Source organism: Geotrypetes seraphini, chromosome 11 (genome assembly GCF_902459505.1).
Source record: "Geotrypetes seraphini chromosome 11, aGeoSer1.1, whole genome shotgun sequence".
Taxonomy (NCBI): domain Eukaryota; kingdom Metazoa; phylum Chordata; class Amphibia; order Gymnophiona; family Dermophiidae; genus Geotrypetes; species Geotrypetes seraphini.
The window spans coordinates 27,182,254-27,208,601 of NC_047094.1; the positions used below are offsets into that span (position 1 = coordinate 27,182,254).

A 26,348-nucleotide genomic window follows, 5' to 3' on the forward strand; every position below is an offset into this window, starting at 1 on the left:
TCACGCGCGAGACGTCACAACTGCCGCCAGGGAGGTGAAAGGGGGAGGTGGCGGGAGAGCGCTGCTGCCGCTGCGCGCGCAGGAGACAGCTGACTCCGAGCCCTTAGACAAAATGTGGGACTACAGGAAGTGATGCAGGGCCAAAATTCAGAGCAGGGGAACGCGAGAGATGGTAAGTCATTTAAACGGTGGAAATCGCCGCAGCGGGTCTCATACGTCCGCCCTCCTCCCCGGAGTCTTGCAGCTCCGGCGCGTGGAGGTTTGAGAATCCTCCCCCACCCCCTCCCTTCCTGTGGGGTTGCCGAGGCGAGTTCTCTGTGGTCTCTGGAAGCGGGGACCGGGGAGGAAGGCAAGAGCGCAGGCGTCATGGTTTGTGGGGAAACGATAAAACCTCCCCCCCCCCACCCTCCTGATCAAAATGTGCCTTTCAACAGCTCTTCTTTATCCCTGTTCATTTCATCCCTGAGTGTTAGCTCCTCAGGTCAACACCGTAACCCTCCCCTCCTCATATGAAACGTGCGTTGCATGAATCTGTGAGGTAAGAGCTCAAGCTACCCTGGGCTAGGAAATAATGAGGTAACTGATTTGTAGCTGTATGAGCCTTACAAGCTGTGTCTGTGGAAATTAAGTTGGCTAAAAAAAACCCAACAACAACCCCAAAACGTGTGTTGCAAATACTGTATCTATCTAGCTTTGGCGAGGTTGACACCAGATATATGTTGTTCTCTTGTGTGTGTGTTTTTTCAGTCCTTGTAAAAAGATGCTCTGGGGAGGTTGATGCCCATACAGGAGAGATGATCCTCATTGCTTGAGAAAACTGAATTGCTTTGGGGATCGCCTCTGACCTTTCTCGTGGAGAAGTTTGCTGTCTTGATGCATGACTTTTAAGGAAATACGTTTCTTAGCTGTTATATATGTGAGGAATTTTAATTCTCTTAAAATTCCTAGTCTAGCAGACCACACTGTGTATTATATCCAAACCTGTACTCATAATATAGTACTTGAAATTCTCACAGTTATTCATGAATTGTTATTTATAGGAGTCACAAACTATTTCCTGTATAGTCAGAACTAGGTGTAAAGGAGTTTCCCCATTTATAATTAGGGCTTCTGATTCTAGGTGTGTGTTGCTTGGAATTTTAGGGTTTATTTTTGATGCAATTGTGTGCTTCTATTCAATGATCTCGCCCACCTTCTCCTAGCTCCAGCACAAACCTGGCACAGCAGCAGAAGTCCGTGCCTTTGCTCCAGCTGGCACTGCAGGAAGGTCTGATATGCAATAATAGGCACTTCCTTTTTTTTTTCCAGAGTGCAAGGCATGCCTATTTTTGCCTTTTAAGCCCTCCCTATAGGACTGATGCTCAAACTACTGCTGGTGTTAATGTACAGTTAACGCCAGGTTTGTGCATGTTATACAGTGCCAAATGATCAGAGGACTTGAGCACCAGTGTTAAAATGCATACTCAAGATGGTTGTAAATTCTGTTTAAATGGATGGTAATGAGATCAAAAGTATTCATTCGCAATGCGCAAACGGAAATGATGGCCCATAATGTGAAAATTTCCCGCCAAGTCAGGGGCAGGATAGAAGGTGTTCAGGAGAAGATTTCAAGTCCAAGGAAGCCTCTGCGACTGTAAACGCTGATGGTGAGAAACAAAACTAAAAAGTGAAATCACATATTGGTGCCTGTTTTTCTGCACGTAAATATGAGCTTTTCAAAAAGTTAAAGTAGAAACAATTTTTGAATGGCTCATATTTTAAAAGCACAGAAGCTGATGTGTGCTTGCACTTCCAAGTTTCTCTGGGCACATGCACAACTACTACTAATACTGTGTTTTCCCGAAAATAAGACCTACCCTGAAAATAAGCCCTAGCATGATTTTCGGGGTAGGTCTTAATATAAGCCCTACCCTTAAAACTAAGCTCTAGTTGTAGGCAGCCGCGTTTCCCCCTGGCCCGCGCAGTGTAGCCAAACCCCCGCTGATCCTCCATCCTTCCCTCCCAACCAATCCCCGCCGACTGCGACCATAAATACCTTCCGGCAGAGGAGCATTGGGCTAGCAGCACTCACAGGCTGCTTCGCGGCCTTCTTGCTGGGGCCTTCTGTGTACTTTTGACATCATCAGTAACAGAAGGTTCCAGCGAGAAGGCCGCGAAGCAGCCTGTGAGTGCTGCTGGCCCGACGCTCCTCTACCGGAAGGTATTTATGGTTGCAGTTGGTGGGGATTGGTTGGGGGGGGAAGGATGGAGGGTCAGCAGGGGTTCAGCTGCATGGCGGGGGCGGGGGCGGGTGCTCAAAGGTTCTGCTGCACAAGGGATGGGGAGGTAGGAAAGGATAGAAGCTGTGCAAGGGTTCTGCTGCACGAGGGAGGGAGGGAAGGAAGGAAGGATGGAAGCTGGGTGAGGGTTCTGCTGCACGAGGGATGGGAGGGAAGGATAGAAGCTGGGCAAGGGTTCTGCTGCACAGGGGGATGGAGGGATAGAAAGATGCTGCAGAGGGAAGATACAAGGGGATAATAATAATACCTTTATTCTTTTATACTGCCATAACCAAAAGTTCTAGGTGGTTTACACTAAAAAGAGCTGGACAATCAGTGAAATAACAATACAGTAAAAAATACAAATATTTGTAAAATAGAATTTCAATAATAAAACTCAGTAAGTAATAAACTTATCGAACAAAGTGGTCTTAATTAATTTCCGAAAACTGCAATAGGATAACATAGCTTGCTGAATATATTTACCTAACCAAGATTGTTGCCTACCAGCTTGAAATGCTAGGGTCCTATCTAAGAAGGTCTTCTATCTACACCCATTAATTTTTGGATAAGTAGAAGTTTCTAGTTTCTCTTAATGGTCTATGCAACATAAAATGAGGAAAAAGGTAAGCTGTAGACAATCCCGATATCAGCTTAAAGCAGATACAGGAAAATTTGAATAATACTCTTGCCTCCAAAGGCAGCCGATGAAGTAAACGATAATATGGTCATTCTTTTTTAAACCAAAAATCAATCGAACAGCTGTATTCTGAATTATCCTTAATTTCCTTAGAATTTTTTTGGGTGCTCCTAAATAGATGATGTTACAATAGTCTAAAATAGATAAAACTAATGCCTGCACCAATAGTCTGAACGATAAAGGATAAAAATATTATTTTATGTTTCTTAATTTCCACAATGTTAAAAAGCATTTTTGTACCACTAAGTTTGTGTGTTCTGCTAGTGTTAAATGTCGGTCTAGTGTGACTCCCAGAATTTTGATAGATTAAATAATCAGGTAGTCGTGACCATTAAGATGGAAGCAATGAGTTTATTTTGTCCTTGGGACTAGCCGAGAAAAGTTTGGTCTTTTCTGTATTGAGTTTCAGTTTGAAATTAATTGTCCACTGCTCTATCTGAGTCATAATAGAGGTGAGAGAGGAGGAAAGATGTTGCACATGTGGGGGAAAGAGGAAGAATTGGGGTGAATGATAGGAAGGGAGAGATGATCATGTACATAAAAAAATAAGCCCTACCGAAAATAAGACCTAGTGCCTTTTGTGGGCCCCAAATGAATATAAGACCCTATCTTATTTTTGGGGAAACATGGTACTTATTGTTTCTATAGCACTACTAGCAGCGCTGTACATTAAAACATAGAAGAGACAGTCCCTGTGCCCAAGAGCAGCAATTACTGCAGGCATGGTCCTCCCCCCCTTGCTTTCGGTTTGTTAGTACCAATTAACTGTGAATATCATTTGCATGAAACTTCGTTTGGCCGTCACTTAGCTATGTTTATGCGCTGCTGTTGCACTATGTGGTTTTGTGTTGTGGGCTTTACAACATGGCTTTGTAACTGACATGGGCTGTTGCTCAAAGGGACAGAGAGCCACTCTGATGTCATTACCTAGCAACTACCTTCACAGCTAGATGATGACATCAGGGTAATGAAGACGGATTTGGTGAATTTGGAGTTTCTAGTTATAGCCATCATGGGATTTTTGTTTAGGTTTTCCAGTTATAAGTAGGGCTTCCGATTTCTGATTATAATGCACATATACTATAAATATTTAGTATCTATCTGCATTTGGGAAAATTATGCCATTTTGTTTTTACCTTTTAATCAAGATTTGAAAGTGAAGCATTTGGGCAAGAATATTTAAATTATGTCAATACTGTACAGCTTATAGCACCTTGGAATTCAGTCTTCCTAAATCCTTTTTTTACTAATTATACAGCACTATACAGTTTGTGTTTCGGTTGCTACAACAAAGTAGATATCCTAGCAAGGTTTGTTTCCACCTTTAAATTATTGCTCTCTTTTTTTCGGGGTGGGGGTGGGTTTGGAGCAGGTCTTATTTAGAAGTCTGCCCTCTGCATTGTGAAAAACATTTAGGGCTCCTTTTACTAAGGTGCGCTAGCGTTTTTAGTGCGCGCTGCATTACGCACCAAGAACTAACACCAGCTCATTGCTGGCGTTAGCGTCTAGCGCGCGCTAAAAACGTTAGCGCAGCTTAGTAAAAGGAGCCCTTAAAGTTGATTTTTGTAGGCAGCAGTTTACAAGAATATTAGAGAAGTTCTGTCTTAGTTTATTTTTATTAAATACATTTATAGCCTTTATATCTGGCCAAATTCTGGGTGGGTTACAATACCAACATGCATAATAAAATCAAACATAACGAAATACAACAACCTGTAGCAAAATAGTTTTACAACATAAGCTGATGCAGGGATAATTTAAACCCTAAGGTAAAAGATGTTTTTCCCTCCGACACCATGATTGGTTTTCCAGAACTCCTTGGGACCAATCAGTGAGAGGTTTTACCTGATTGGCTCCTAGGGAATATTTAATAGACGTCGGGGCATTATGTTCAGTGCATTGAGCAAGCAGAGGATGAGTACCAGTATCTTTCTATGTAAGTATGCTATTAATATTTTACCTTACGGTTTAAGTTGGGGGACTATTTAAAAAAACAACAACAAAAGATATCAAGTGAATGATATCATTAGCCTCCACAGGCTCATGAGGTGAGGCATTAGCAGAGAGGCAGAGGCCCTGTTTTGCGATATGTTTTTCCCAGCCTTATACTAACCCTTCTCCTGCCCCAACTACCCATATTTTTCGCTCCATAAGATGTACTTCCCCCCCCCCCCCAAAATGGGTGGAAATAAGGGTGTGTCTTATGGAGCGAATACCCCCAGGTCACATACCTTTTTTTAAATTCTGGTGGTCCAGCGATGTATTGGCAGGAACTTTCCCTCGCTGGACCCCTGCCTCCTGATGTCTTCTGTCAGTTCTCACTTGGCTGGCTGGCGTAGGGAGAGGAGTCGAAAAGAGAGAGGTGGGACCTTTCTGTGCACGGGTGTGTGATTGGCTGAGCGCTGAGGGCCTGTACATAATGATCTTACGCACACGCGGCTCTTTAGCTCTTCAGGGATTCTGCCATGAACCTGTGCGGTTGTCGGTTCATGTCCGTGTTTGGAGCAGCTTTCCTGTCCACTTGCTTGTGCATCAATCAGATGGTTTAGGCTGCAGCTTGTGACAGTGGCCGGTGCTTGGTGGCCCTCTGCTTTCTGGTACTTGCTCTTGTCCCAGTGCTGGATCACTGAGTCGCTGCATTCCCTTTCTGGTCCAGGGATGCCACGTAGAATCGGGTCAGATGCTGACATATTTATAGGCTCCGTCCTAAAGCGGTGGTAGGTAACTATGGGATGAAGCCTTTCACATTTAGGGACCTGTACATGTCATAGGATTTATAGTTCTGGTTTATAGAATTTGGTCATCTTTTAAAAAGGGCTCATTTGGAGGTCTTTAAATACTAACTCATTAATTATTACAAAGTACTGGTCGCGCAGGAAGTTTACTGAATTGAAAGAACAGATTAATTGCCCACCCCTGTCCGTTTTCTGAAAGCTCGCTGTTTAAGTTTTAACAACCTTCTCGTTTATGTGTTATTTGTTGGAATATCTGTTTTGTATTTTTTTTTGGGTGTTTTTTTTTGCATGCTATCAATTGTGTTGCAGACTGCTCTGTGCTTTGTTTAAGGATGGTAGGACAGGGTACACCATTTACATAGAAACATAGAAATAGACGGCAGATAAGGGCCCACGGCCCATCTAGTCTGCCCACCTTAATGTCCCTCCCCTACCTTTGCCCTGTGAATAGATCCCATGTGCCGATCCCATTTGGCCTTAAAATCAGGCACGCTGCTGGCCTCAATCACCTGTAGTGGAAGACTATTCCAGCGATCAACCACTCTTTCAGTGAAAAAGAATTTCCTGGTGTCACCTCGTAGTTTCCCGCCCCTGATTTTCAACGGATGCCCTCTTGTTGTCGTAGGACCCTTGAAAAAGAAGATATCTTCCTCCGCCTCGATGCGGCCCGTAAGATACTTGAACGTCTCGATCATGTCCCCCCTCTCTCTGCACTCCTCGAGCGAGTATAGCTGTAATTTGTCAAGCCGTTTTTCATATGGTAGATCCTTGAGTCCCGAGACCATCCGGGTGGCCATTCTTTGCACCGACTCCAGTCTCAGCACATCCTTGCGATAATGCGGCCTCCAGAATTGCACACAGTATTCCAGGTGGGGCCTCACCATGGATCTATACAATGGCATAATGACTTCCGCCTTACGACTGACGAAACCCCTTCGTATGCAGCCCATGATTTGTCTTGCCTTGGACGAAGCCTGCTCCACTTGATTGGCAGACTTCATATCCTCACTGACGATTACCCCCAAGTCTCGTTCTGCTACCGTTTTTGCTAGGATCTCGCCATTAAGGGTATAAGACTTGCATGGATTCTGGCTGCCCAGGTGCATAACTTTGCATTTTTTGGCATTGAAGTTGAGTTGCCATGTCCTAGACCATCGCTCCAGTAGGAGTAGGTTGTGCATCATGTTGTCGGGCACTGAATCTTCGTCTGTTGTGCATTTGCCCACTACATTACTCAGTTTGGCGTCATCGGCGAATAATGTTATTTTACCTCGAAGCCCTTCTGCCAAGTCTCTTATAAAGATGTTGAATAGGATTGGGCCCAAGACTGAGCCCTGTGGTACTCCACTAATCACCTCCGTCATTTCGGAGGGGGTTCAGAATTTTTTTTCTTGTTTTTTCCTCCTCTACAGGAGGGTACGTCTTATGGTCATGTGCGTCTTATAGAGCGAAAAATACGGTATTTCCTATGAAAATATGAATACCCCCTTGCCAGTCAACAGGATATCCACAATGAATATGCATGAGATTGATTTATATGCACTATTTCCACTGTATGCAAATCTTTTCACACATATTCATTGTGGATATCCTGAAGACCTAACTGACAAGGGGGTCCTCCAGGACTGACTTGGGGAAATAGATAACACTTTTTTTTTAAAAAAACTATTTACATATTGTATTGCCAGAAACATTTGGTAATAACTGGGCTAATGGCTAGAGTAGCCTGCAGAGAATCTGGGCTTCAAATCGTGTATTTCCAAAACAACATACATGGTTATAACATAGGGGTCCTTTTATTAAGGCGCGCTAACTGATTTAGTGCGCACTAAATGCTAAGGCATTATATTCTTTGGGCGCCTTAGCATTTAGCACGCGCTAAATCGGTTATACTTGTGACAGCTGGAGCTCAAGGGTTCATTCCCCTGTGTGACTGAGGGCTTTCCTTTATCACAATTATTTATTTCTTTAGTATATTGTTATTCGAGCTGTCTCTCCCCCTCACTCTTTATACTTTTTAGGGCAGGGGGGACTAGTTTTTAGGTTAATAAAAGGATCCCATAATGTTTGTATATTTATTGGTAAATATCAAAATGAAAGTAATGCTAACAAAATCTACACCACAGTGACATAATACCTTCTGTTTCTTCAGTTTCTTTTGCTCTATGGATGCCAACACCTCAACCAGACATAGGAAAACTCACACCCCATTCTCATACCCCCCAATTAAGGAGGTCAAATGAAAAAAACTATATGATGGCCTCCTGGCCATTCAAGCAGCCAAACTAGACAACCAAATCGCCAATCTACTGACGACATCCCTCGACTACAAGACTTTTAGAAAAGAAATAAAGACCATACTCTTCAAGAAAGCCCTGAAAAAAGAAATAACACCGCAAGTTACTGGGCAGACTTGCACGGTCTGTGTCTGTGTATGGCCGTTTGGTGGAGGATGGGCAGGGGAGGGCTTCAATGGCTGGGAGGGTGTAGATGGGCTGGAGTAAGTCTTAACAGAGATTTCGGCAGTTGGAACCCAAGCATAGTACCGGGTAAAGCTTTGGATTCTTGCCCAGAAATAGCTAAGAAGAAAAAATTAAAAAATTTGAATTGAATCAGGTTGGGCAGACTGGATGGACCATTTGGGTCTTTATCTGCCGTCATCTACTATGTTACTATGTAAGTTTCAAACACCACCTCTCACTAAAGCCAACTACCCCAAACAAATAACCATACTCATTTCTTACTCTCTTTGAAAATGACCAATTTTCTTTTTTTTTTGGTAAGTTCTTGTAATACATCCTTGATAATTCTTTTGTAATGCGTCTTGAACTGCAAGGTAATGGCGGAATAGAAATCCCTAATGTAATGTAATTTATCGTACAGAAATGTTTAATGCAGTTTCTTATGAAAGCACCCAAAACATAATGCAGCAATGTGTGTACTTTCCTGAATGCATCTATTGATGTGATTTCTCCCAAGCCTGTATTTAAAGTTTAAATGTGTTGGAACTTGTTCCCAAGGAGGTAGGATGATATAATTGCTGGCACTGAATTTTCAGCTTCATTATTTATTGGCTATGTGAGAGGTGGCTAATGAATCAATCAGTGCAGCTGTTTCTATTTAATGTTTTGCTGCATCTTAACTGTGCCAGCACAATCAGTTTAATTGAGCTGTTTAAAAAACACGAAGTGACAAATATCGCAAAGATCAGTGGGTTTTAAGTGGTTTAGAAGCTGAACCAATTTACGAACTAGATTCCTTCAGCTCTTTGTTTCAAACGAGGCAAGTGCCTTAAAGCGCCCGTTTCACACCAGTGTAATAATTTTTTTTGAGAGCTCAAGTCAAATAAGCAGGTTTTTATAAGGACATAGACAGTTTGAAGCTCTCAGTATATAAATCCATACATTGCACAGCAAGAGTTTTGTGGTGTGGACCCACCACACAACTCTTACTGTGCAATATAGGGATTTATATATTGGATCTACACTACTTTCAATTGTGAAGACTTTTTAAAAAATAAAATTATTACATGTCAGAAAATAATCAGAAAATAATATTAAAAATAATCAGAAAATAATATTAAAAATTGAACTAAGGCCAGTACTGGGCAGACTTGCACGGTCTGTGTCTGTATATGGTCATTTGGTAGAGAATGGGCTGGGGAGGGCTTCAATGGTTGGGAGGGTGTAGATGGGTTGGAGTAGATTTTAACAGAGATTTCGGCAGTAGGAACCCAAGCACAGTACCGGGTAGAGCTTTGGATTCTTGCCCAGAAATAGCTAAGAAGAAAAAATTAAAAAATTTAAATTGAATCAGGTTGGGCAGACTGGATGGACCATTCGGGTCTTTATCTGCCGTCATCTACTATGTTACTATGTATGTTAAAACCCCCCTTAGATAGATATAAATGCCGTCTTTTCCTTATAATGACTGGGATAGACATGCAGATGATAACCCGAAACTGGGAAAACTGTGATCGTCTGAATTTCCCTTTCTGGTGGGCTAATCTGTGCTCCAGCTATGGATATGAGAAAATGAATGCAGAAAGTCTGGGGCACAATATTCTTTTTAAATTGGTTTGGAGTCCGTTGGCATCGTATGTTATTTCTCTATAGCAGGTCTTTGATTATAAATCAGGTTTTGTTTACTTTCATACACATCCAAAATAGGGTGGGAGGGGGGATATTTCTGTCCTAATTTGACCCTAGAGTGTTACACTTGGGGTGGGAGGAAGGGTGGGAAGATATTAATATGAAGAGGGCAAATAAATGTCGCTAGGTTTCATTGTATAATCATTGAGTGGGGTGGTGGTGGGAGAAAATGAGTGGTTATATATATAATTGTAATTGGATGTGCTTAAATTGATGTTTTATGTGTTATATATTCATGTATTGCACTTTTGAAATATGGAAAACAAATAAATAATTTAAAAAAAAATAAAATCAAGATCATTGACTCCACAGTTTTGCTTCTTTTGCTTGGTTTCTCCGATGTTGCTGTGGATTAATTTGGTGATTTTTTTTTTGGGGGGGGGCTGAGTTTGAAGCTTTCACTATCAACAGCCATTGAATTAATTTTGAGTATGTTGCGGATAATAAAAATTACACTTGTGTTCCTTGTGTGTTAGCTGCTATTTTTTTTTTTAGAAAATCAAAAGCTCAACCTTAGCATGCACAATAGAAACACTTTTTTCCAAGTCAAAACTTACTAAATTTAGTGAAGGAAATGTCTCATGTTGGACAGATCAAGGCTGTTTGGTCCACCCAGTCTGTGCATTTGTGCCTATTGTATTTAATCAATGGTGATTTGCTTTCCCCTCTACACCAGTGGTTCCCAACCCTGTCCTGGAGGACCACCAGCCAGTCGGGTTTTCAGGATAACCCTAATGAATATGCATGAGAGAGAGTTGCATATAATGGAGGAGACAGGCATGCAAATTCATTAGGGCTATCCTGAAAACCTGAATGGCTGATGGTCCTCCAGGACAGGGTTGGCAACCACTGCTCTACACTGATTCTTCTATTAGACTAGACCAGTGGTTCCCAAACCTGTCCTGAAGGACCCCCAGGCCAGTCGGGTTTTCAAGGTAGCCCTAATGAATATGCATGGAGCAGATCTGCATTCCTAGCATCTCCATTATATGCAAATCTCTGTCATGCATATTCATTAGGGCTATCTTGAAAACCCGACTGGCCTGGGGGTCCTCCAGGACAGGTTTGGGAACCACTGGACTAGACTATTAGTCCTAGTTAAAGTCCTTTACATTTACATCATTGTCTTGTTTTACAGCTTTTGATATGGAGAGACTGAATCTGAAGGGAAAAGGGGATCATTTCATAACACGGCTATGTACTTTGAATTGTTCTGTAAGTATTAGTGTGCATGGGAGCTTTTGTTACTCCTTGTCTGACTTCCTGTTCTGTGCAATTGAGTTTTTATTTATTTATCACATAATTTAGATCAGTGATTCTTAAACCTGCCCTAGGGGACCCCCAGCCAGTTGAGTTTTCAAGATATTTCTAATGAAGATGCATAACCTAAAGCCTAAGCTTGGGGGGTTTTACCCAGTTAATTAAATAGCTGCCTATTGGATAACTCAAATTTTTAAAACCAGCTATTAAATATTTAATACAAATAAGTATTATCTGTATCAATTCAATTTTAATCTTATATCCCACAGTTCATTTCATTACAGTACTTTTACAACTTACCAATACTTAATTTATTAATAAATATCAGAATAATTTAGTCAGTGAACCCAATCCCCATCACTCATACTCACTTCCCAACTTTCACACACATACTACAGTCATTGTGATTACTTTTATCCGAAACTGGATCTTGGTTAATTCATGAGTTCATTAGTCTATGATTATCTAGTCAGACAGGCTTCAAACTGAGAGTTGCACAACAGTCTAGCACATAAAAATCAGTTTCTTAAACACAATCGGCAGGCCTCTCTGTCCTCATGATGGTCCTGTAGTATGTGTGTGAAAGTTGGGAAGTGAGTGTGAGTGATGGGGATTAGGTTCACCGACTAAATTATTCTGATATTTATTAATAAATTAAGTATTGGTTAAGTTGTAAAAGTACTGTAATGAAATGAACTTTGGGAGATAAGATTAAAATTGAATTGATTCAGATAATACTTATTTGTATTAAATATTTAACAGCTGGCTTTAAGAACTTGAGTTAATGAATATGCATGAGGCAGATTTTCATATAATAGAGGTGACAGGCATCTCAGCTGATGTTGGCGCTGCTCCTCCTTGCCGGCATCTTGCGGCACACCCGGAATCTCACCAAATCATTGTTTTAATCTTAGGAAGAAAATCTTATAGTTTGTCATGAGCATCTCAGTATAGTCTGTCATGTTCAGTGATGCCAGTAGATAGATTATTTTGACGTTATGATTCTCTTCCTTGACCAAGTGACATGGAAGAACTACACGCTCTTGCTGGCCTGCTCTGGTTATTTTGGTTATTTCTCTGTTCTGTTTGTGTTGCCAATGTATTTTTGCGCTTCAGGTACCAGAGGGCATGTGAATGGAACTTGAAGGAAACTTGATTAGCCTTTGGTTGTAATGAATGTATAAAACCAGCTGGTATCCCTCTCATGACATTCTTGCCAGATTTTGTAATGTACATTCCTGCCCACTTAAGTATCTAATTTTGACTACTTTTTAAAAGCATTCTGAGAAGTCGAACTCTTAAATTCCAGATAAAACTATACAGTTCTTTCCAGTTTTGTGTGCTCTTCAAGCAAGTTTTATTTTTCCCATCACATCTTCATTGCATATTCTATGTATTTTAAATAAAAGTATTAAAAAGGCCATGTACCAGTAACTGCAATATCTTTTGAGTTAGTGTATTGTCAGTGCTGCTGATTCTATCTTTCAAAAGGTAATTGAGATATCCGCTGTGTATTCACATGGTAATTATCATTCAAGATGTGAGCCACTGTAATTAACACAGAGATAGGGAGCTGGTATTCAAGCACTAGTCTTGTACATGTGTAATCGGAGGTTTACATTCATACAGTAAATGTCTTCACAACTGAACCATTAGCAGAATTGCAAAAGTGGTTATAAGGTAGACGGAGCCTGAAAATATGAAACCATTTCTGGAAACTACATTTGATAGAAATCTTTATGTTCCAATTCTTGAAGTTTGATTTTTCTGCACTAAACTAAACCTTAAGTTTATATAACGCATCCTCTCCACGGAAGTGGAGCTCGCACGGTTTACAAGAACTTAAAATATAAGAAGAGAAAGGAAAAGGTTTACATGAGCTTATATACAGAATGGAAGAGTAAGGGGGAAAATAGAATTACATGTTAGAGAAGAGCCAAGTTTTCAGTTGCTTGCTGAATAGTTGGAGAGAGCCCAGGTTCCACAACGGGATAGTAAGGTCATTCCAGAGACCTGTGATTTTGAAGAGAAGAGATTTTCCCAGTTTACCTGCATAGAGAATACCGCGTAGAGAGGGGAAGGATAGTTTATATCTTGGGCGGGTCTGGTGGAGTCAGGACTCAAGGAGTTAAAGGATAGTGGGATACAACACTTATCACCAGCAGCAGCAGCAAAGAAGACCCGCTTGTATCTACTGAGAAAAGTCAATGCCGAAAGTCATAACACGGGATTAGAACTGAACATAAGACAAAGAACATGAACACGGAAAATGAAGATTTTGAGCTTGAAGGCGATTGAAATCCTTTACAACTGCTATTCTATCTCCTGGGCTCTTTTGTAAGCAAAGAAACTAGCAAGGAAGAAATATACCACAGAATAACACTGGGCCACTATTCAATGAAGGCTCTTGACCAAGTTTTCAAAGGCAAGGAACTAACACTCCAAATAAAGATCAGACTTGTCCACGCACTTATTTTCTCAGTGGTCAATTATGTATGCGAAAGCTGGACACTATGGAAACAAGACAGAAAAAAGATAGACTCATTTGAGCATTGGTGCTGGTTAAGGGTTTTATGTGTGCCATGGACCGCCAGAAGAACTAACAAAATCAATTCTGGAAGAAATCAAACCGGCTATGTCACTCGAAGCCCAAATGATGAAGTTAAGAACATAAGAAGTTGCCTCCGCTGAGGCAGACCATAGGTCCATCCTGCTCAGCGGTCCGCTCCTGCGGCGGCCCATCAGGCCCATTGCCTGAGCAATGGTCTATACCTATCTATACCCCCCAATCCCTTTTTCTTCTAGGAATCTATCCAAACCTTCTTTGAAACCATTTAATGTTTTCTTGTCTACAACAGCCTCTGGAAGCGCGTTCCGTGTGTCCACCACCCTCTGAGTGAAAAAGAACTTCCTAGCGTTTGTTCTAAACCTGTCCCCTTTCAATTTCTCCCAATGCCCCCTTGTGCTTGTGGTGCCCCTTAATTTGAAAAATCTGTCCCTGTCTACTTTTTCTATGCCCTTCAGGATCTTGAAGGTTTCTATCATGTCTCCTCTAAGTCTTCACTTTTCTAGGGAGAAAAGTCCCAACTGCTTCAATCTGTCGGTATATGGGAGATTTTCCATTCCCTTTATCAGTTTGGTTGCTCTTCTTTGTACTCCCTCAAGTACCGCCATGTCTTTCTTGAGGTACGGCGACCAGTACTGGACACAGTACTCCAGATGCGGCCGTACCATTGCACGATACAGCGGCATGATGACTTCCTTCGTCCTGGTCGTAATACCCTTCTTAATGATACCCAGCATTCTGTTTGCTTTCCTAGAGGCTGTGGCGCATTGCGCCGATGCCTTCAGTGTTGCGTCTACCATCACTCCCAGGTCTCTCTCCAGGTTACTAACCCCTAGTGGTGTTCCCCCCATTTTGTATGTGAATATCGGGTTCTTTTTCCCCACGTGCATGACCTTGCATTTCCCCACGTTGAAGCTCATCTGCCACTTTTTGGCCCACTTTTCCAGCTGCGTTATGACTGTCTTATTGTGTTCACACTGTAAGAAGAGAAAAATCATTGAAGGAGGACATCATGTTTGGGAAGATCAAAGGAAACAGACAACGAGGGCAACTTGCAATCAGATGGCTGGACATGTTGAAAACAACCAAGGGGATGATGCTGGAGGACCTTACTGGACTAGCACAATACCAATCTCTTTTCAGATCTGTAATTCATCAAGTTGCTAGGACTTGAGCTTGAGTCAATGGCACCTAACTAATTTTTTTGCACTAAGGGCTAGATTCACAAAGCAAACCAATCGTGCGACCCCCCCCCACCCCCTTAGCGACCCCGGCCCGATTCACTTACCTGTCTTCTGACCATCCTCCGATCTGCAAATGAGGGCAACGACATGCAAATGTAGGCAGGGGCGCGATTCACTAAACAAAACCCTGCAACACTGACTGGGCTGCCCGATGAAAAAAAAGTGACTGCTGAGGACCAGTCGATGAAGCCCTTTGCGACTGCCCTGCCTTCTGCAGCCCTGCTCTCTGCCCTGTCAGCCCCAATCTCCTTCTGCCCTGAATGCCTCCTGCAGCCCTGAACACACCTGCCTTCCAGCCCCGAACCGCCTGCCTGCCCCAACTCTCCCACCCTTCCCCGCACTGCAAGCCCGTGGTTTTAACCCGTGGGCTTAAGCGGGTTAAATCCACGGGCTCCCAAAAGTTCCTCGATTGCCAAAAAAAAAATCAGGTCTCTGGCGAGTTGTTGTGTGAAAGCTCTGTTTGAGCGAAAGCTCCTTCTCTGCTGAGAGATTCAAAGGTGGCATGTCAGTTCGAGGGATCTAAAAGGGACAAGAGGAGATAATAGGGACTTCAGCTGGATAATTTGAGACTGGCATTGAAGAGATGCTTCATAGTACTAACAAGGCAACGAAGCATTCAGGTAAGGAAGTGGCTGGCTGTCTTTTTCGAGGGCTTCGGTGAATTTTTTAGAGCTCTTTCAGGTTCCTTGGCTGCGCTAATAGAAGAAGAAGGAAGGAAAAAAAAACCTCAACTCAGACAGCCCGGAGGTCCCGCGCATGCTCAGTCCATCTACAGATGGTCTACGCATGCACAGGGATCACTATAGCGCGATCCGTGCCTGCATATGGGGGCGTTCCTCCAATCGTCCTCATCTGCATGTTAGAATTTCCTGAATTTGTCGAACCTGCCCGGTTCAGGCCCGATCGGGCAGGTTAGTGAATCCTGGCTTATGTGAGGTGAAGGAGTAACTACTGGTCAGAATACTGGGCTGAGAACCAGGAAAGTAATACTCATGTCCTGTTTCTCACTGATACTCTTGTAGTCTTTGGCTAGGCAGGTCACTTCATCCTCGATTGCCTCTGGTACACTCGTAAGGCCTTAGTAAATGGGTGTCAAAGAGCTGTAGTTGATGCAATTTGTTTTGCTATATAATGTGACAAAAATTTGGACCAATGCATATTTTTTTTTTTTAATGCACTTTAATATATGCAGAGCAACGCTATTAATATATAAACTGAATAACACAACTTGGGATAAACATTGTGAGCTGCATTATCCCAGGAAAGAAAACCATCTTCAGAAGTGGTGGTAACTCCCCAGGAAGTATTAACATGCAAATTGATGCACCCAGTGATAGGGTTAAAGGGCCTGCTAATAAGTAGGAAAGCGTATGTGTATGTAGGTTTACATGTCTACTTTTTAATGAGACACAATATAGAAATAATGGCTTCAGCTTGGAAACTGGGAAAGTTGAACAATTTAGTTTCCATATGTTAACCCCCCCCCCTCAAAAAAAAACAAAAACAAAAAACAAGCAGGTATTTATTTGCCCAAAGAAATATCTGACCAATAATAAAATGTGTTTTTCTATTGAAAGGAATGATTTGTTACTTGCATAGTACAGTCTTGTGAACTGGCTATCGCAGGTTTATTTTTGGACAGCGTTCCAAGAAGAAACTGACAAGCATACATTTTTGTCTGTAACTGAGTGGAAGAGTAGCCTAATAGTGAGTGCACTGATCTGAAAACCAGGGGGACTCAGTATGATTCCCACTTTAGTTCTTATGACTCTGGGCAAGGTCACTTAACCCTCAAATGCCCCAGGTATAAATTAGTACCTGTATATACAGTAATAAATATTGGTTAACATTATTAATTTATATTGGTTTAACATACAGTATATATACATCACTGCGTTTGACATCACTGTTTGATTACTTAAGTCACTTTATCTATATGTGTAGGCTAGGGGTTCCCAAACTAGTCCTGGGAAAACCCCAGCTAGTCAAGTTTTCAGGATATCCACAATGAATGTGCATGAGAGAGATTTGCATACCTAGGAGGCAGTATATACAAATAGATCTTATTCATATTCATTGTGAGGTGTCCTGAAAACCTGACTGACTGGGGTTCCCGTAGGACATTGGTCTCAAACTCAAACCCTTTGCAGGGCCACATTTTGGATTTGTAGGTACTTGGAGGGCCTCAGAAAAAATAGTTAATGTCTTATTAAAGAAATGACAATTTTGCGTGAGGTAAAACTCTTTATAGATTACTAGTTTTTTTAGCCCTTTATATTAACGGGTGCTAGCAGCCCTTCTCTCTTTTACCTCCCCCCTGTCCAGCAGCACCCCTTCCTAGAGAAAGAATAAGCATGGTCTTTGCACCTCCCCGTCACCTCCACAATTCTCAAACCAGGCCTTCCTCCTTCCCTTTCCAATCCCATTACAACTCCACTTATTATCTACTTCCTTCCTCCAGGCCAAGGAACTAATTGGACCCTCTTCTTCCTACCCTGGACTTTCTGTTTTCCTGGACTTTTCCCCTTTGCTTCCTCACTGATGTTAATTCAAATTCCCACCCCTCTCTGTTTTTGTCATGGCCCTCCCTCTCTCCTTAACTTCCCCCATTACATTTCTCCAGCCCTCTAAGAACCCCCTACTACACCCTCCATCTCCTTGATCTACTCTTGTCCCGGATAATCCTAGTCTCCCTCTCCCCTCCCCCCCCCCCCGAAGAAAGCATATGCACAGCCAAGTCCTAGAAGTCAGCCAGGCCTCCGTTTCTCTCCTCATCCACCAGCTGGTCCCAAGCCCGATCCTGATGTAGGCGGCTGGGCACACCTTTCCGCCCCCCCCCCCCCCCCACTCTGACAGGAATCCGATTCCAACATGGCGGACAGGAAACGTGGCAACAGTGCACAGGCTGAACTTCTGCCAGTAGTACCGTCCACAGCGGGTCCCTGCATCCTCCCTGTCCATGTAGTCAATGCCTGTGACACGACTAAACTGGCGGCCCTCATTTTTGTGGTGAGGGATCGGCCCCTTCTAGCCGTCATGCTCTCGACTATCCCGACAGACCTCGAAAACTCACCCGGGTGCAGTCAAAGCAGATCTACTGCGCATGCGGGAGCAGGGCACCACGGAGGCACGGACCCACGCAGTTTGAAGTTTTATTATAGCGGATAAATCTTTCCTTTTGGCTAAGTCTTAATAATAATATTGTAATTTATAGGTAAAGAGACATATATCTAGAAACTGTTTTATTTTACTTTTGTGATTATGATAAAAATACCAAGGGCCTCAAAATAGTACCCGGTGGTCTGCATGTGGCTCCTGGACCACGAGTTTGAGACCACTGCCTTAGGACATGTAAATAAAACTAACATATGGCAGCACTTACTGAAAACAAAGATTGGTTTCCAAAAAAACAAGGATGCATCTTGTCACCTTACCTGTTTAAAAAAATGGCAAAAGCCATTTTTAGAATTAAGCACATTTGGAAGAAGAGAGTGTCTGTTTCAAAGTTGGTGATCGAAACATAAACAACCTTCGTTAATACAGATGACACAACACTTATTACCAGCAGTAAAGAATATACATTGTATCTGCTGAGAAAAGTCAAAGCTGAAAGTTATAAAATGGGATTAGAATTGAACAGACGAAGATCATGAACATGGAAAATGATGAAGATTTTGAACTTGAAGGCAATAGAATAGAAGCAACTATTAGTGAAGAAATATGCTTTAGAATGGCATTTGGTCGCTCTATAATGAAGGCTCTTGACAAGGTATTTAAAGGCAAGGAAATAACACTCAAAGTGAAGATCAGACTGGTCCATGCACTTATTTTCTTGGTGGTTAATTATGGATGCGAAAGTTGGACATTATGGAAGCAAGACAGAAAGAAGATTGGTGCTGGAGAAAGATGTTTATATGTGCCGTGAACTGCCAGAAGAACTAATGAATCGATTTTGGGAGAGATCGAATCAACTTGAAGCCCACATGATGAGGTTGACTGTCTTATTTTGGTCACACCGTTAGAAGAGAGAGATCATTAAAGAAGGACATCATGTTTGGGAAGATTGAAGGAAACATGTAAAGAGGGCATTCTGCAACTGGATGTCTGGATAGGTTGAATTCAACCACTTAAACAAAGAACTTCTATAATTATTACTACTCTTTTACAATAGTAAATCCAAATGTGCAGCCAGGTACTTACCTTCATAGATGTCAAAGATGATCAACCATTAATGTTCATAGACGTTCAAAGAACATTCAGGCAAACTCAAACTGCTTCAGCCAGACCCGACAGCAGCTCTGTTTTGTGTAGAGCTATATCAAGGACTCTGGCCATCTGTTCTCTTTGAAAAACAATAAACGGCTAATAAGCAATAGTATATCTTGACGGGATATGCAATTGGTTGGCTTGAATTGCTTTTTCTCTGTAACACTCTCCTTTTCTCCCTCATCAATTTCTTTTGTATATGTCTGGGAGAGCTGTAACTTCAGTGACTGATGCTATTTCTTTTGGAGGGTTACATGAAATGGAGACCATTACATGAGAATATTGATTTGCTTTTGTTCAAATTTTATTGATGCTTCCAAGCAGTTTGGTCTTGAGAGTGGTACTAGAGATGATTTTCACTTCTGTTCTTGGTTTCAGTCAAAAAAAATAGAGAATATTTTGTGTGTTTTGAAATATGTAAGGAGGTATACCGGTATATGCTTTTAATAAAGTCAAGCAAAATATTTCCAAAGTGAATGCTTGGGGCTTGTTCTTGAAACTTTGCACATGAATCAAGCCCTTTGTAACCCATGTTTCACTAAGAATTTTAGGAATTTCCTTTGAGACTTGTGTATGTCAGCTACCTACTAGTTTAGTGGAATGCTTTTTAGATAACATAGCAAAACTTCACTTCTGAATCAACATGTTCAATATACACAGATATCTAGAGCAGTTAGGATTTCAGGACTGTTACTTTTCCTGCAGTGTATTTACAGTTGTACTGAATCTCTTTGAAAAGTGGATATTTCATATTTACAACCATATTTTTGTTTTTAGGTTAGCTTGGCTCCCTCTGTTGGAATGTTGAAGCATGTCGCCCATCAGCTGAGAGGGTGCTGATCAGAAAGGACTGCTCCAAAGCTGGGCTTAGAACATCATGGGCCAGTGTGTCACTAAGTGCAAGAATCCATCTTCTACACTGGGCAGCAAAAATGGAGATCGGGAGTCTAGCAGCAAGTCGCACAGCAAAAGAAGTGCAGGCCTCAAAGATGATCACTTGGGATGCGGTAAAGCCTCTGGGGACATCCTTGTCAATGGAACAAAGAAAATAGATACGACAGTGGAACTTAGTCAGCCTCTAGTACCTTCTGGTGATACAAAGAAAAATGAGTCTGGACCTGATGCAGAAGAGTCCTCCTTACAACAAATTGAGGAGTTGTTTAGAAGATATAAAGACGAGCGGGAAGATGCCATTCTGGAAGAAGGGATGGAACATTTTTGTAATGACCTATGTGTGGACCCAACAGAATTCAAAGTACTAGTTTTAGCTTGGAAATTCCAGGCAGCCACCATGTGCAAGTTCACAAGGTAAGCAAAACCTATATGATACTATTTCATGTGATAACGGGCATTCATGCGAAAAGGGGAAAACATGAATTGTCTAGCTCTATTCCATGTGATATTCCTGCCGTCAAAATGTATGATTATTCCCTCTCCCATCCTACAACACCCTCTCCCCTTGCAATTATTTTAAATGTATTTTTTTAAAGGGAAAAGGGTGCAAAAGTAAACTTATAAATTGATGGCAGATAAAGGCCAAGTGGCTCATACACAGCATCCACTATCTCCTCCTTTCCATAAGATATCCCATGTGCCTGGCTCGTACTTTCTGGCATTCAGACACAGTGGTAGCATCGGGAGCAATGCTGAGCATTCAGTGCGCTGGCCTGCGCTAAAAACCGTTAGCACCGTTTTGTAAAAAGGTAGCGGTGGAGGGGTAAACTCTTTAACATCTAGCTCAGTGGTTCCCAAACCTATCCTGGGGGACCCCCCAGCCAGTCAGGTTTTCAAGATATCCCTAATGAATATGCATGAGAGAGATTTGCATATAATGGAAGTGACAGGTATGCAAATCTCTCTCATGCATATTCATTAGGGATATCTTGAAAACCTGACTGGCTGGGGGTCCCCCAGGACAGGTTTGGGAACCACTGATCTAGCTCTTAAGATGCATAGAGCAGGTGCTGGTTTTTCTTCGTTCTGAAATATGGTAACCTAGTGTTAGGTCTTGGTGTAATGCCTCAGCTAAAATTCTTGGCCATAGATTTCCTCATTAAAAACAATCTATTCATAAATACGTATGCAACCTGGCTTGCTAACTGACCTCCTATTTAGAGCTTTCTCTCAATGCATGACTAGGGAGTAGGAGGGAGGGATTTTCTTTTAATGGGTTGACTTGGTAATGAGTGCTTTGCATACCCATAGATCTGTTTGGTTCCTAGGCCTGGTTTCTACTTCTAGAGCGGCTAGGGATGGCATGCTGCAAAGGCAGTGTTTTACAACTCATAAGAGGGGAAGGAATCTTGGCCGTGATATAACAGTGACACCTAGTGGCCAAACTCGGGGATCATATGCTTCTACTTCCAGGAGGAATTGCAAAACCATGAACCCTGGGGAAGGGCTGTCTGAAGTTGTGTGTGTTGGGAAGTGGGAGGGGAGGGGAGAGGAAGGAGGAGGACATTTAAAAACCTGGGTAGTTTCAAATAAAGTCTCATGAGAGATGCTGGTTCCAGTTTGAGCTGAAAGCCCAAAGGAGCAGAAAGTGACTGCTGTGCTGAAAACAAGCCTCTCTCTCCTAATGTTACACTAAGCTGAATTTACTATCCATTCTATATTATTTCGTTATTTCTTGTCCCTTGAGAACTGGAAATTGTCTCTCGTACATGCTAAAGAAATATTGGCTTTATGCAGTGATGACTTTTTTTCTGTAGTATTTTGTGGCAAACAAGATAAGGCTTTGTGATTTTCAAATAATACTTGTACAACATAGCTTATGCTGGCATTCATGTCATTAAAAATATGCCAGCCTACTAGTTAAATTTTGTAGTGTGTTAGCTTACAGCCTAACAAAAATAAGTAAATAAACTCTAGGATAAAAGCTTCTATATTTGGTCTGATACTGACAGAGCTTTAAGTGTCCAACTTGTCCATTAAATGCATGATCCTTAAAAAGCTCTGGATGCAAAAATTCTTGGGTGCCTAAAACTTGACTCCTGAGCTTCCATTGCCACTGTGGTCTAGAGCAGTTCCCTGCCACCAAGCTGCATGTGAAGAAAAGCAAGATTTGAGGAGTAGGGAGAGAGAAAGAATTGAAGCATAGAAAGAGAAAAACTTCTCATTTTTCCTTTAAAAAACCCCCACATTAAGCCAACATAAGCCCCTCAATGCATACAAAAAGAACAACAAAAGAATGTAGCCAAGAAAAAATTCATTTAAGGGAATATATTTCCTTTGCTCCAAAATATGGCTGTTTAGAAACATGATAATAATAATAATTGATATGCCGTCATACCGGGGGGGAGGTTCTAAGTGGCTCACAACACAAGAAATAATACATATAATTCCATAAAAATATCCTGGTAAAATACAGTAAGGAAACTATGCATACATTTCAATAATGCATCAGAATAAAAACAGACCATAAATAAAAATGCAAGTGATAATAACATAAATTAAGTTGAGAGAAGCGTTAAGATATCAACTTATTAAATAATTGAGTGTTTAGTAATTTCCTAAAATAAGAAGAAGCTTCTAACATCATTTTACCGAGCCATGTATTCAATTTGGCAGCCTGAAAAGAAAAGGTTCTATCAAGGAACTTCTTATAATGACACGATTTTACAGATGGATATGAAAATAGCTGCACTCTCTGTGTGTTTTTATTAGAATGACTCCAAGAAAAATGAGAAAGTAAATAACCTGGTGACAGACCAAACGCTACTTTGTTACAGAAGCATGAAAACTTGAACAACACTCTTAAGCTCTACTGGCAACCAGTGTAGTTTCAGATAGAAAGGGGTGATGGCAGATAAAGGCCAAATGGCCCATCCAGTCTGCCTATCTACAACATCTGCTATCTCCTCCTTTCCCTAAGAGATCCCACATGCCTGTTCCACTCATCTCCTGTACATTAATGCCACGGAGATATTTAAACGTCTAGATCATATCCCCTCTCTCCTGTCTTTCCTCTAGAGCAGTGTTCTTCAACCACCGGTCCACAGAAATTTCCTGCCGGTCCACAGGGCCAGCACGTACATCAGGCCCAAAACAGTGTTCTTCAACCCGCCGGTCCACAGTGCAATCGATGCGGTGTTATCTTCGAGCCAGCTCCCTCTTCCTAACTGATTCAGTGCACAAAGCCACGGGCAGTGGTTCCTACGGGCATCCTGCGCCTGAACCGGAAGCCTTCTCTCTGACGTTGCAACATCAAAGGGAAGGCTTCCAGATGAGCACAGGACATGCAAGGTGCAATTAGTACTATTATGGGGGCGGGGTCTGGGGTGGAGATTGGGTAGAGATGGGCGGGGTCTAGCCCACGACTTAGCCCCGTGTTCTTCAACCGCCGGTCCACGGACCGATGCCAGTCCACAGAATAATTCTTTTATTTCTGCCGGTCCATAGGTGTAAAAAGGTTGAAAAACACTGCTCTAGAGTGTACATATTAAGGTCTCAGTCCCCATATGATTTATGACAAAGATTACTAACCAGTTTAGTAGCAGCCCTCAGGACTGACTCCATCCTCTTTATATTTTTTTAATATCGATTGAGGCACAGGTAGAAATCAGTGTTACACTACCCCCTAATTTTCTGTGCCCTGCTGTTATGCAATTTATAGGAATACTGTGCCTTTATGTTTAATCATCTTAACAATACTTTGAAAGTCCCCATGTGGTTTATCAGTTTTAAGTAATGCTTGCCTTTTTTTTTTTTCTTTTTGGTGGGAGTAAATATTCTAATTCATTCATTCTTTTTAACAGGACTGAGTTTTTTGACGGCTGCAAAGCAATAAATGCAGATAGCCTCGAAGGGATTTGTGCTCGATTTCCCAGCCTGTTAAATGAAGCCAAACAGGAGGACAAATTCAAGGATCTTTATCGTTTCACCTTTCAGTTCGGCCTGGACTCTGACGAAGGGCAGCGATCACTACATCGGGAAATAGCCATCGCCCTATGGAAGCTAGTTTTCACACAGAATAATCCCCCTATTTTGGACCAGTGGTTAAACTTCCTCATCGAGAACCCCTCAGGAATAAAGGGCATCTCCCGGGACACATGGAATATGTTCTTAAACTTTACTCAGGTGATTGGACCAGACCTTAGCAACTACAGCGAAGACGAGGCCTGGCCGAGTCTCTTCGATACTTTTGTGGAATGGGAAATGGAACGGAGGAAAACGGAAGAGGAAACCAAATGTATTGTACTTTCAGACACAGAAGAGCTGTGTATAGAGAAGACTTAGCGTGGCGGTAGCAGCGACAGGAACAACCTTTTTGCCCTTCATTAAACGTAACTCTGGACCTTTCTGGAAAGTACCGAGGATCCAGTTATTTCTACTCTATACCTTTCTCTGCCTTGTATTTGAAAGGGCTTTAAAATGCTGTATCATGTTTTAGGCACTTTCTTATTATTGGTTATTCCTTTTTTTTTTTTTTTATTGTACTTTGATTCTCCAATAATTGGCCCTGGTTACGCATTAAAAAAAAAAATCCCCCAGATTTGAAAATTCAGATAGTGTTGTTTAAACCTTTTTGTTATTTCTTGCACAATTTCTAAATCTTTTCTTAGATCAACTGCTAAATTATACAGTGCCAGATATCTGCATCCTACATCTATCAGGGCAAGTCTGTACTGTGTAATGCTGTTTACATTGTTGGAATTAGTTATAATTTAATTTAAAAGAATTTTTCAGCCAAGTTCAATAGCAGCATTTAATGCCTGTTTATGAGGACGTAGAGATAAGATTGTAGTATTATGGTTCATTTTCTTTGTAAGTTAGTTATCAAAATGTTTTGCTTGTTCATCTCCTATTGAACAGTTCTTAAAAGGTTGTTGAATTAAATGTTTGGTTTTTTTTAAATGAAGACGATAAAAATACTGTACTAATCTGTCCCTGTTAGTCAAATGAGCAGCTGTTAACTGCAAAGATAGTCTGACGTGGGAATTAACACAGCCCTTCACTGGTAATCGCTGCTTTGGCCACAGTTCAGCAATTAAGAGAGGCGTTTCTGAAAGTAGAATGGTGCAAAAGCATCCTCTAGTACTAAAAAAGAAAAATAACCAGCTTTAGTTACTTTAAATTTGGAAAATGAAACTGCAGGGGGGGAAATGGAAATTACCGTATATATTCAAATATATAATTGGCCCAAAAATGGGGGTCCCAGTTTATATTTGGGCCGGTGCCCAGTGCCCCCCAATCCCCTCCCAGACTTATTGCAGGCCTCCGCCGGGCTCCTGCCCTCCCTCCCTGGCCCTGTACCTCCTTTGCCGCTGGAATCCCTGGTGGGCCAGAGGGGTAGCGGGCAGGAGCGAGCTTTCCGCACTCCTGCCCCGCTGCTAACCCGGTTGGTCGGTCACTGCCATGATTTCCGGCTTCAGCTGCCGAGCGGTACCGAGCAGGAGCGTGCTTTGGTGCTGAGCAGCTTCCTGAATGGCTACTGCGAATTCTCAAAGGAGCCATTCAGGAAGCTGCTCGGCACCGAGCAGCACCAAAGCACGCTCCTACTCAGTGGCTGAAGCTGGAACACGGGGCAGCGAGCAACTGACCAGGTTAGTAGCGGGGCTGGAGTGCAGAAAGCTCGCTCCTGCCCTCTACACCTCTGGACCACCAGAGATTCCAGCGACATAGGAGGTACGATGGACTGGACGGGGGAGGGAGGGCAGGATGGAGGGAAGGGGGTTGTGTGCAGTGCCTGGCAGGGAGGGGGCTGGGTGCAGAGCCTGAAAAGAGGAAGGGGGCTGGGTGTAGAGCCTGACAGGGAGGGAGGGGGTGCTGGGTGCAGAGCTTGGCAGGACTGGGTACTTGCATATTAAGCCGCCCAACTTATATTCAAGTCAACCATTTTTCCTCCTTTTGGGGGGAAAACTGGGGGTCTCGACTTATATTTGGATTGATTTTATATTCGAGTATATATGGTAACCTCCAAGCCTCCCTTCCTAGGAGCTGCATTTGTTTAAAATCTATTGTATGTGTCTACTCTAGTATTTGTACTACAGTTGACTTTTTGTTTTTAAATCTGAAAACTCGCATTTTGATGTTGGTGGCATTCCTGAGCGTGCAGTCTTTTATCAAGCAGCTTTGAAAAGTGTGGTCTTTGCAGTTCAAAGATCTCGGTGGCACGACTGTCGTCTCTCTCATGCCTACCTCCTACAGATTGAATTTTTCTCATATT

The 26,348-nt window shown here is 42.1% G+C and overlaps 1 protein-coding gene across 2 annotated transcripts; it reads left to right on the forward strand.

Annotated features, from left to right (window-relative positions):
• On the forward strand, nucleotides 1-25,040 carry DCUN1D3 (defective in cullin neddylation 1 domain containing 3). Of its 2 annotated transcripts, none has more exons than XM_033962739.1 (4): nucleotides 1-172; nucleotides 10,983-11,059; nucleotides 19,958-20,488; nucleotides 23,938-25,040. In XM_033962739.1, exons 3-4 carry the CDS (start codon nucleotides 20,058-20,060, stop codon nucleotides 24,416-24,418), a joined length of 912 nt encoding a protein of 303 aa, XP_033818630.1. In that variant the 5' UTR covers nucleotides 1-172; nucleotides 10,983-11,059; nucleotides 19,958-20,057; the 3' UTR covers nucleotides 24,419-25,040. The 2 variants fall into 2 exon arrangements, with proteins under 2 accessions (XP_033818630.1, XP_033818631.1); XM_033962740.1 differs by lacking the exon at nucleotides 1-172 and adding an exon at nucleotides 205-538.
• Nucleotides 25,041-26,348: the final 1,308 nt, after the last annotated feature.

Excerpts from the sequence above, each read along its gene's own strand:
- DCUN1D3 (XM_033962739.1), top strand. The coding sequence starts at position 20,058 with ATGGGCCAGTGTGTCACTAAGTGCAAGAATCCATCTTCTACACTGGGC. Across the intron at positions 20,489-23,937 it reads ACCATGTGCAAGTTCACAAG|GACTGAGTTTTTTGACGGCT; the intron begins GTAAGCAAAACC and ends TCTTTTTAACAG.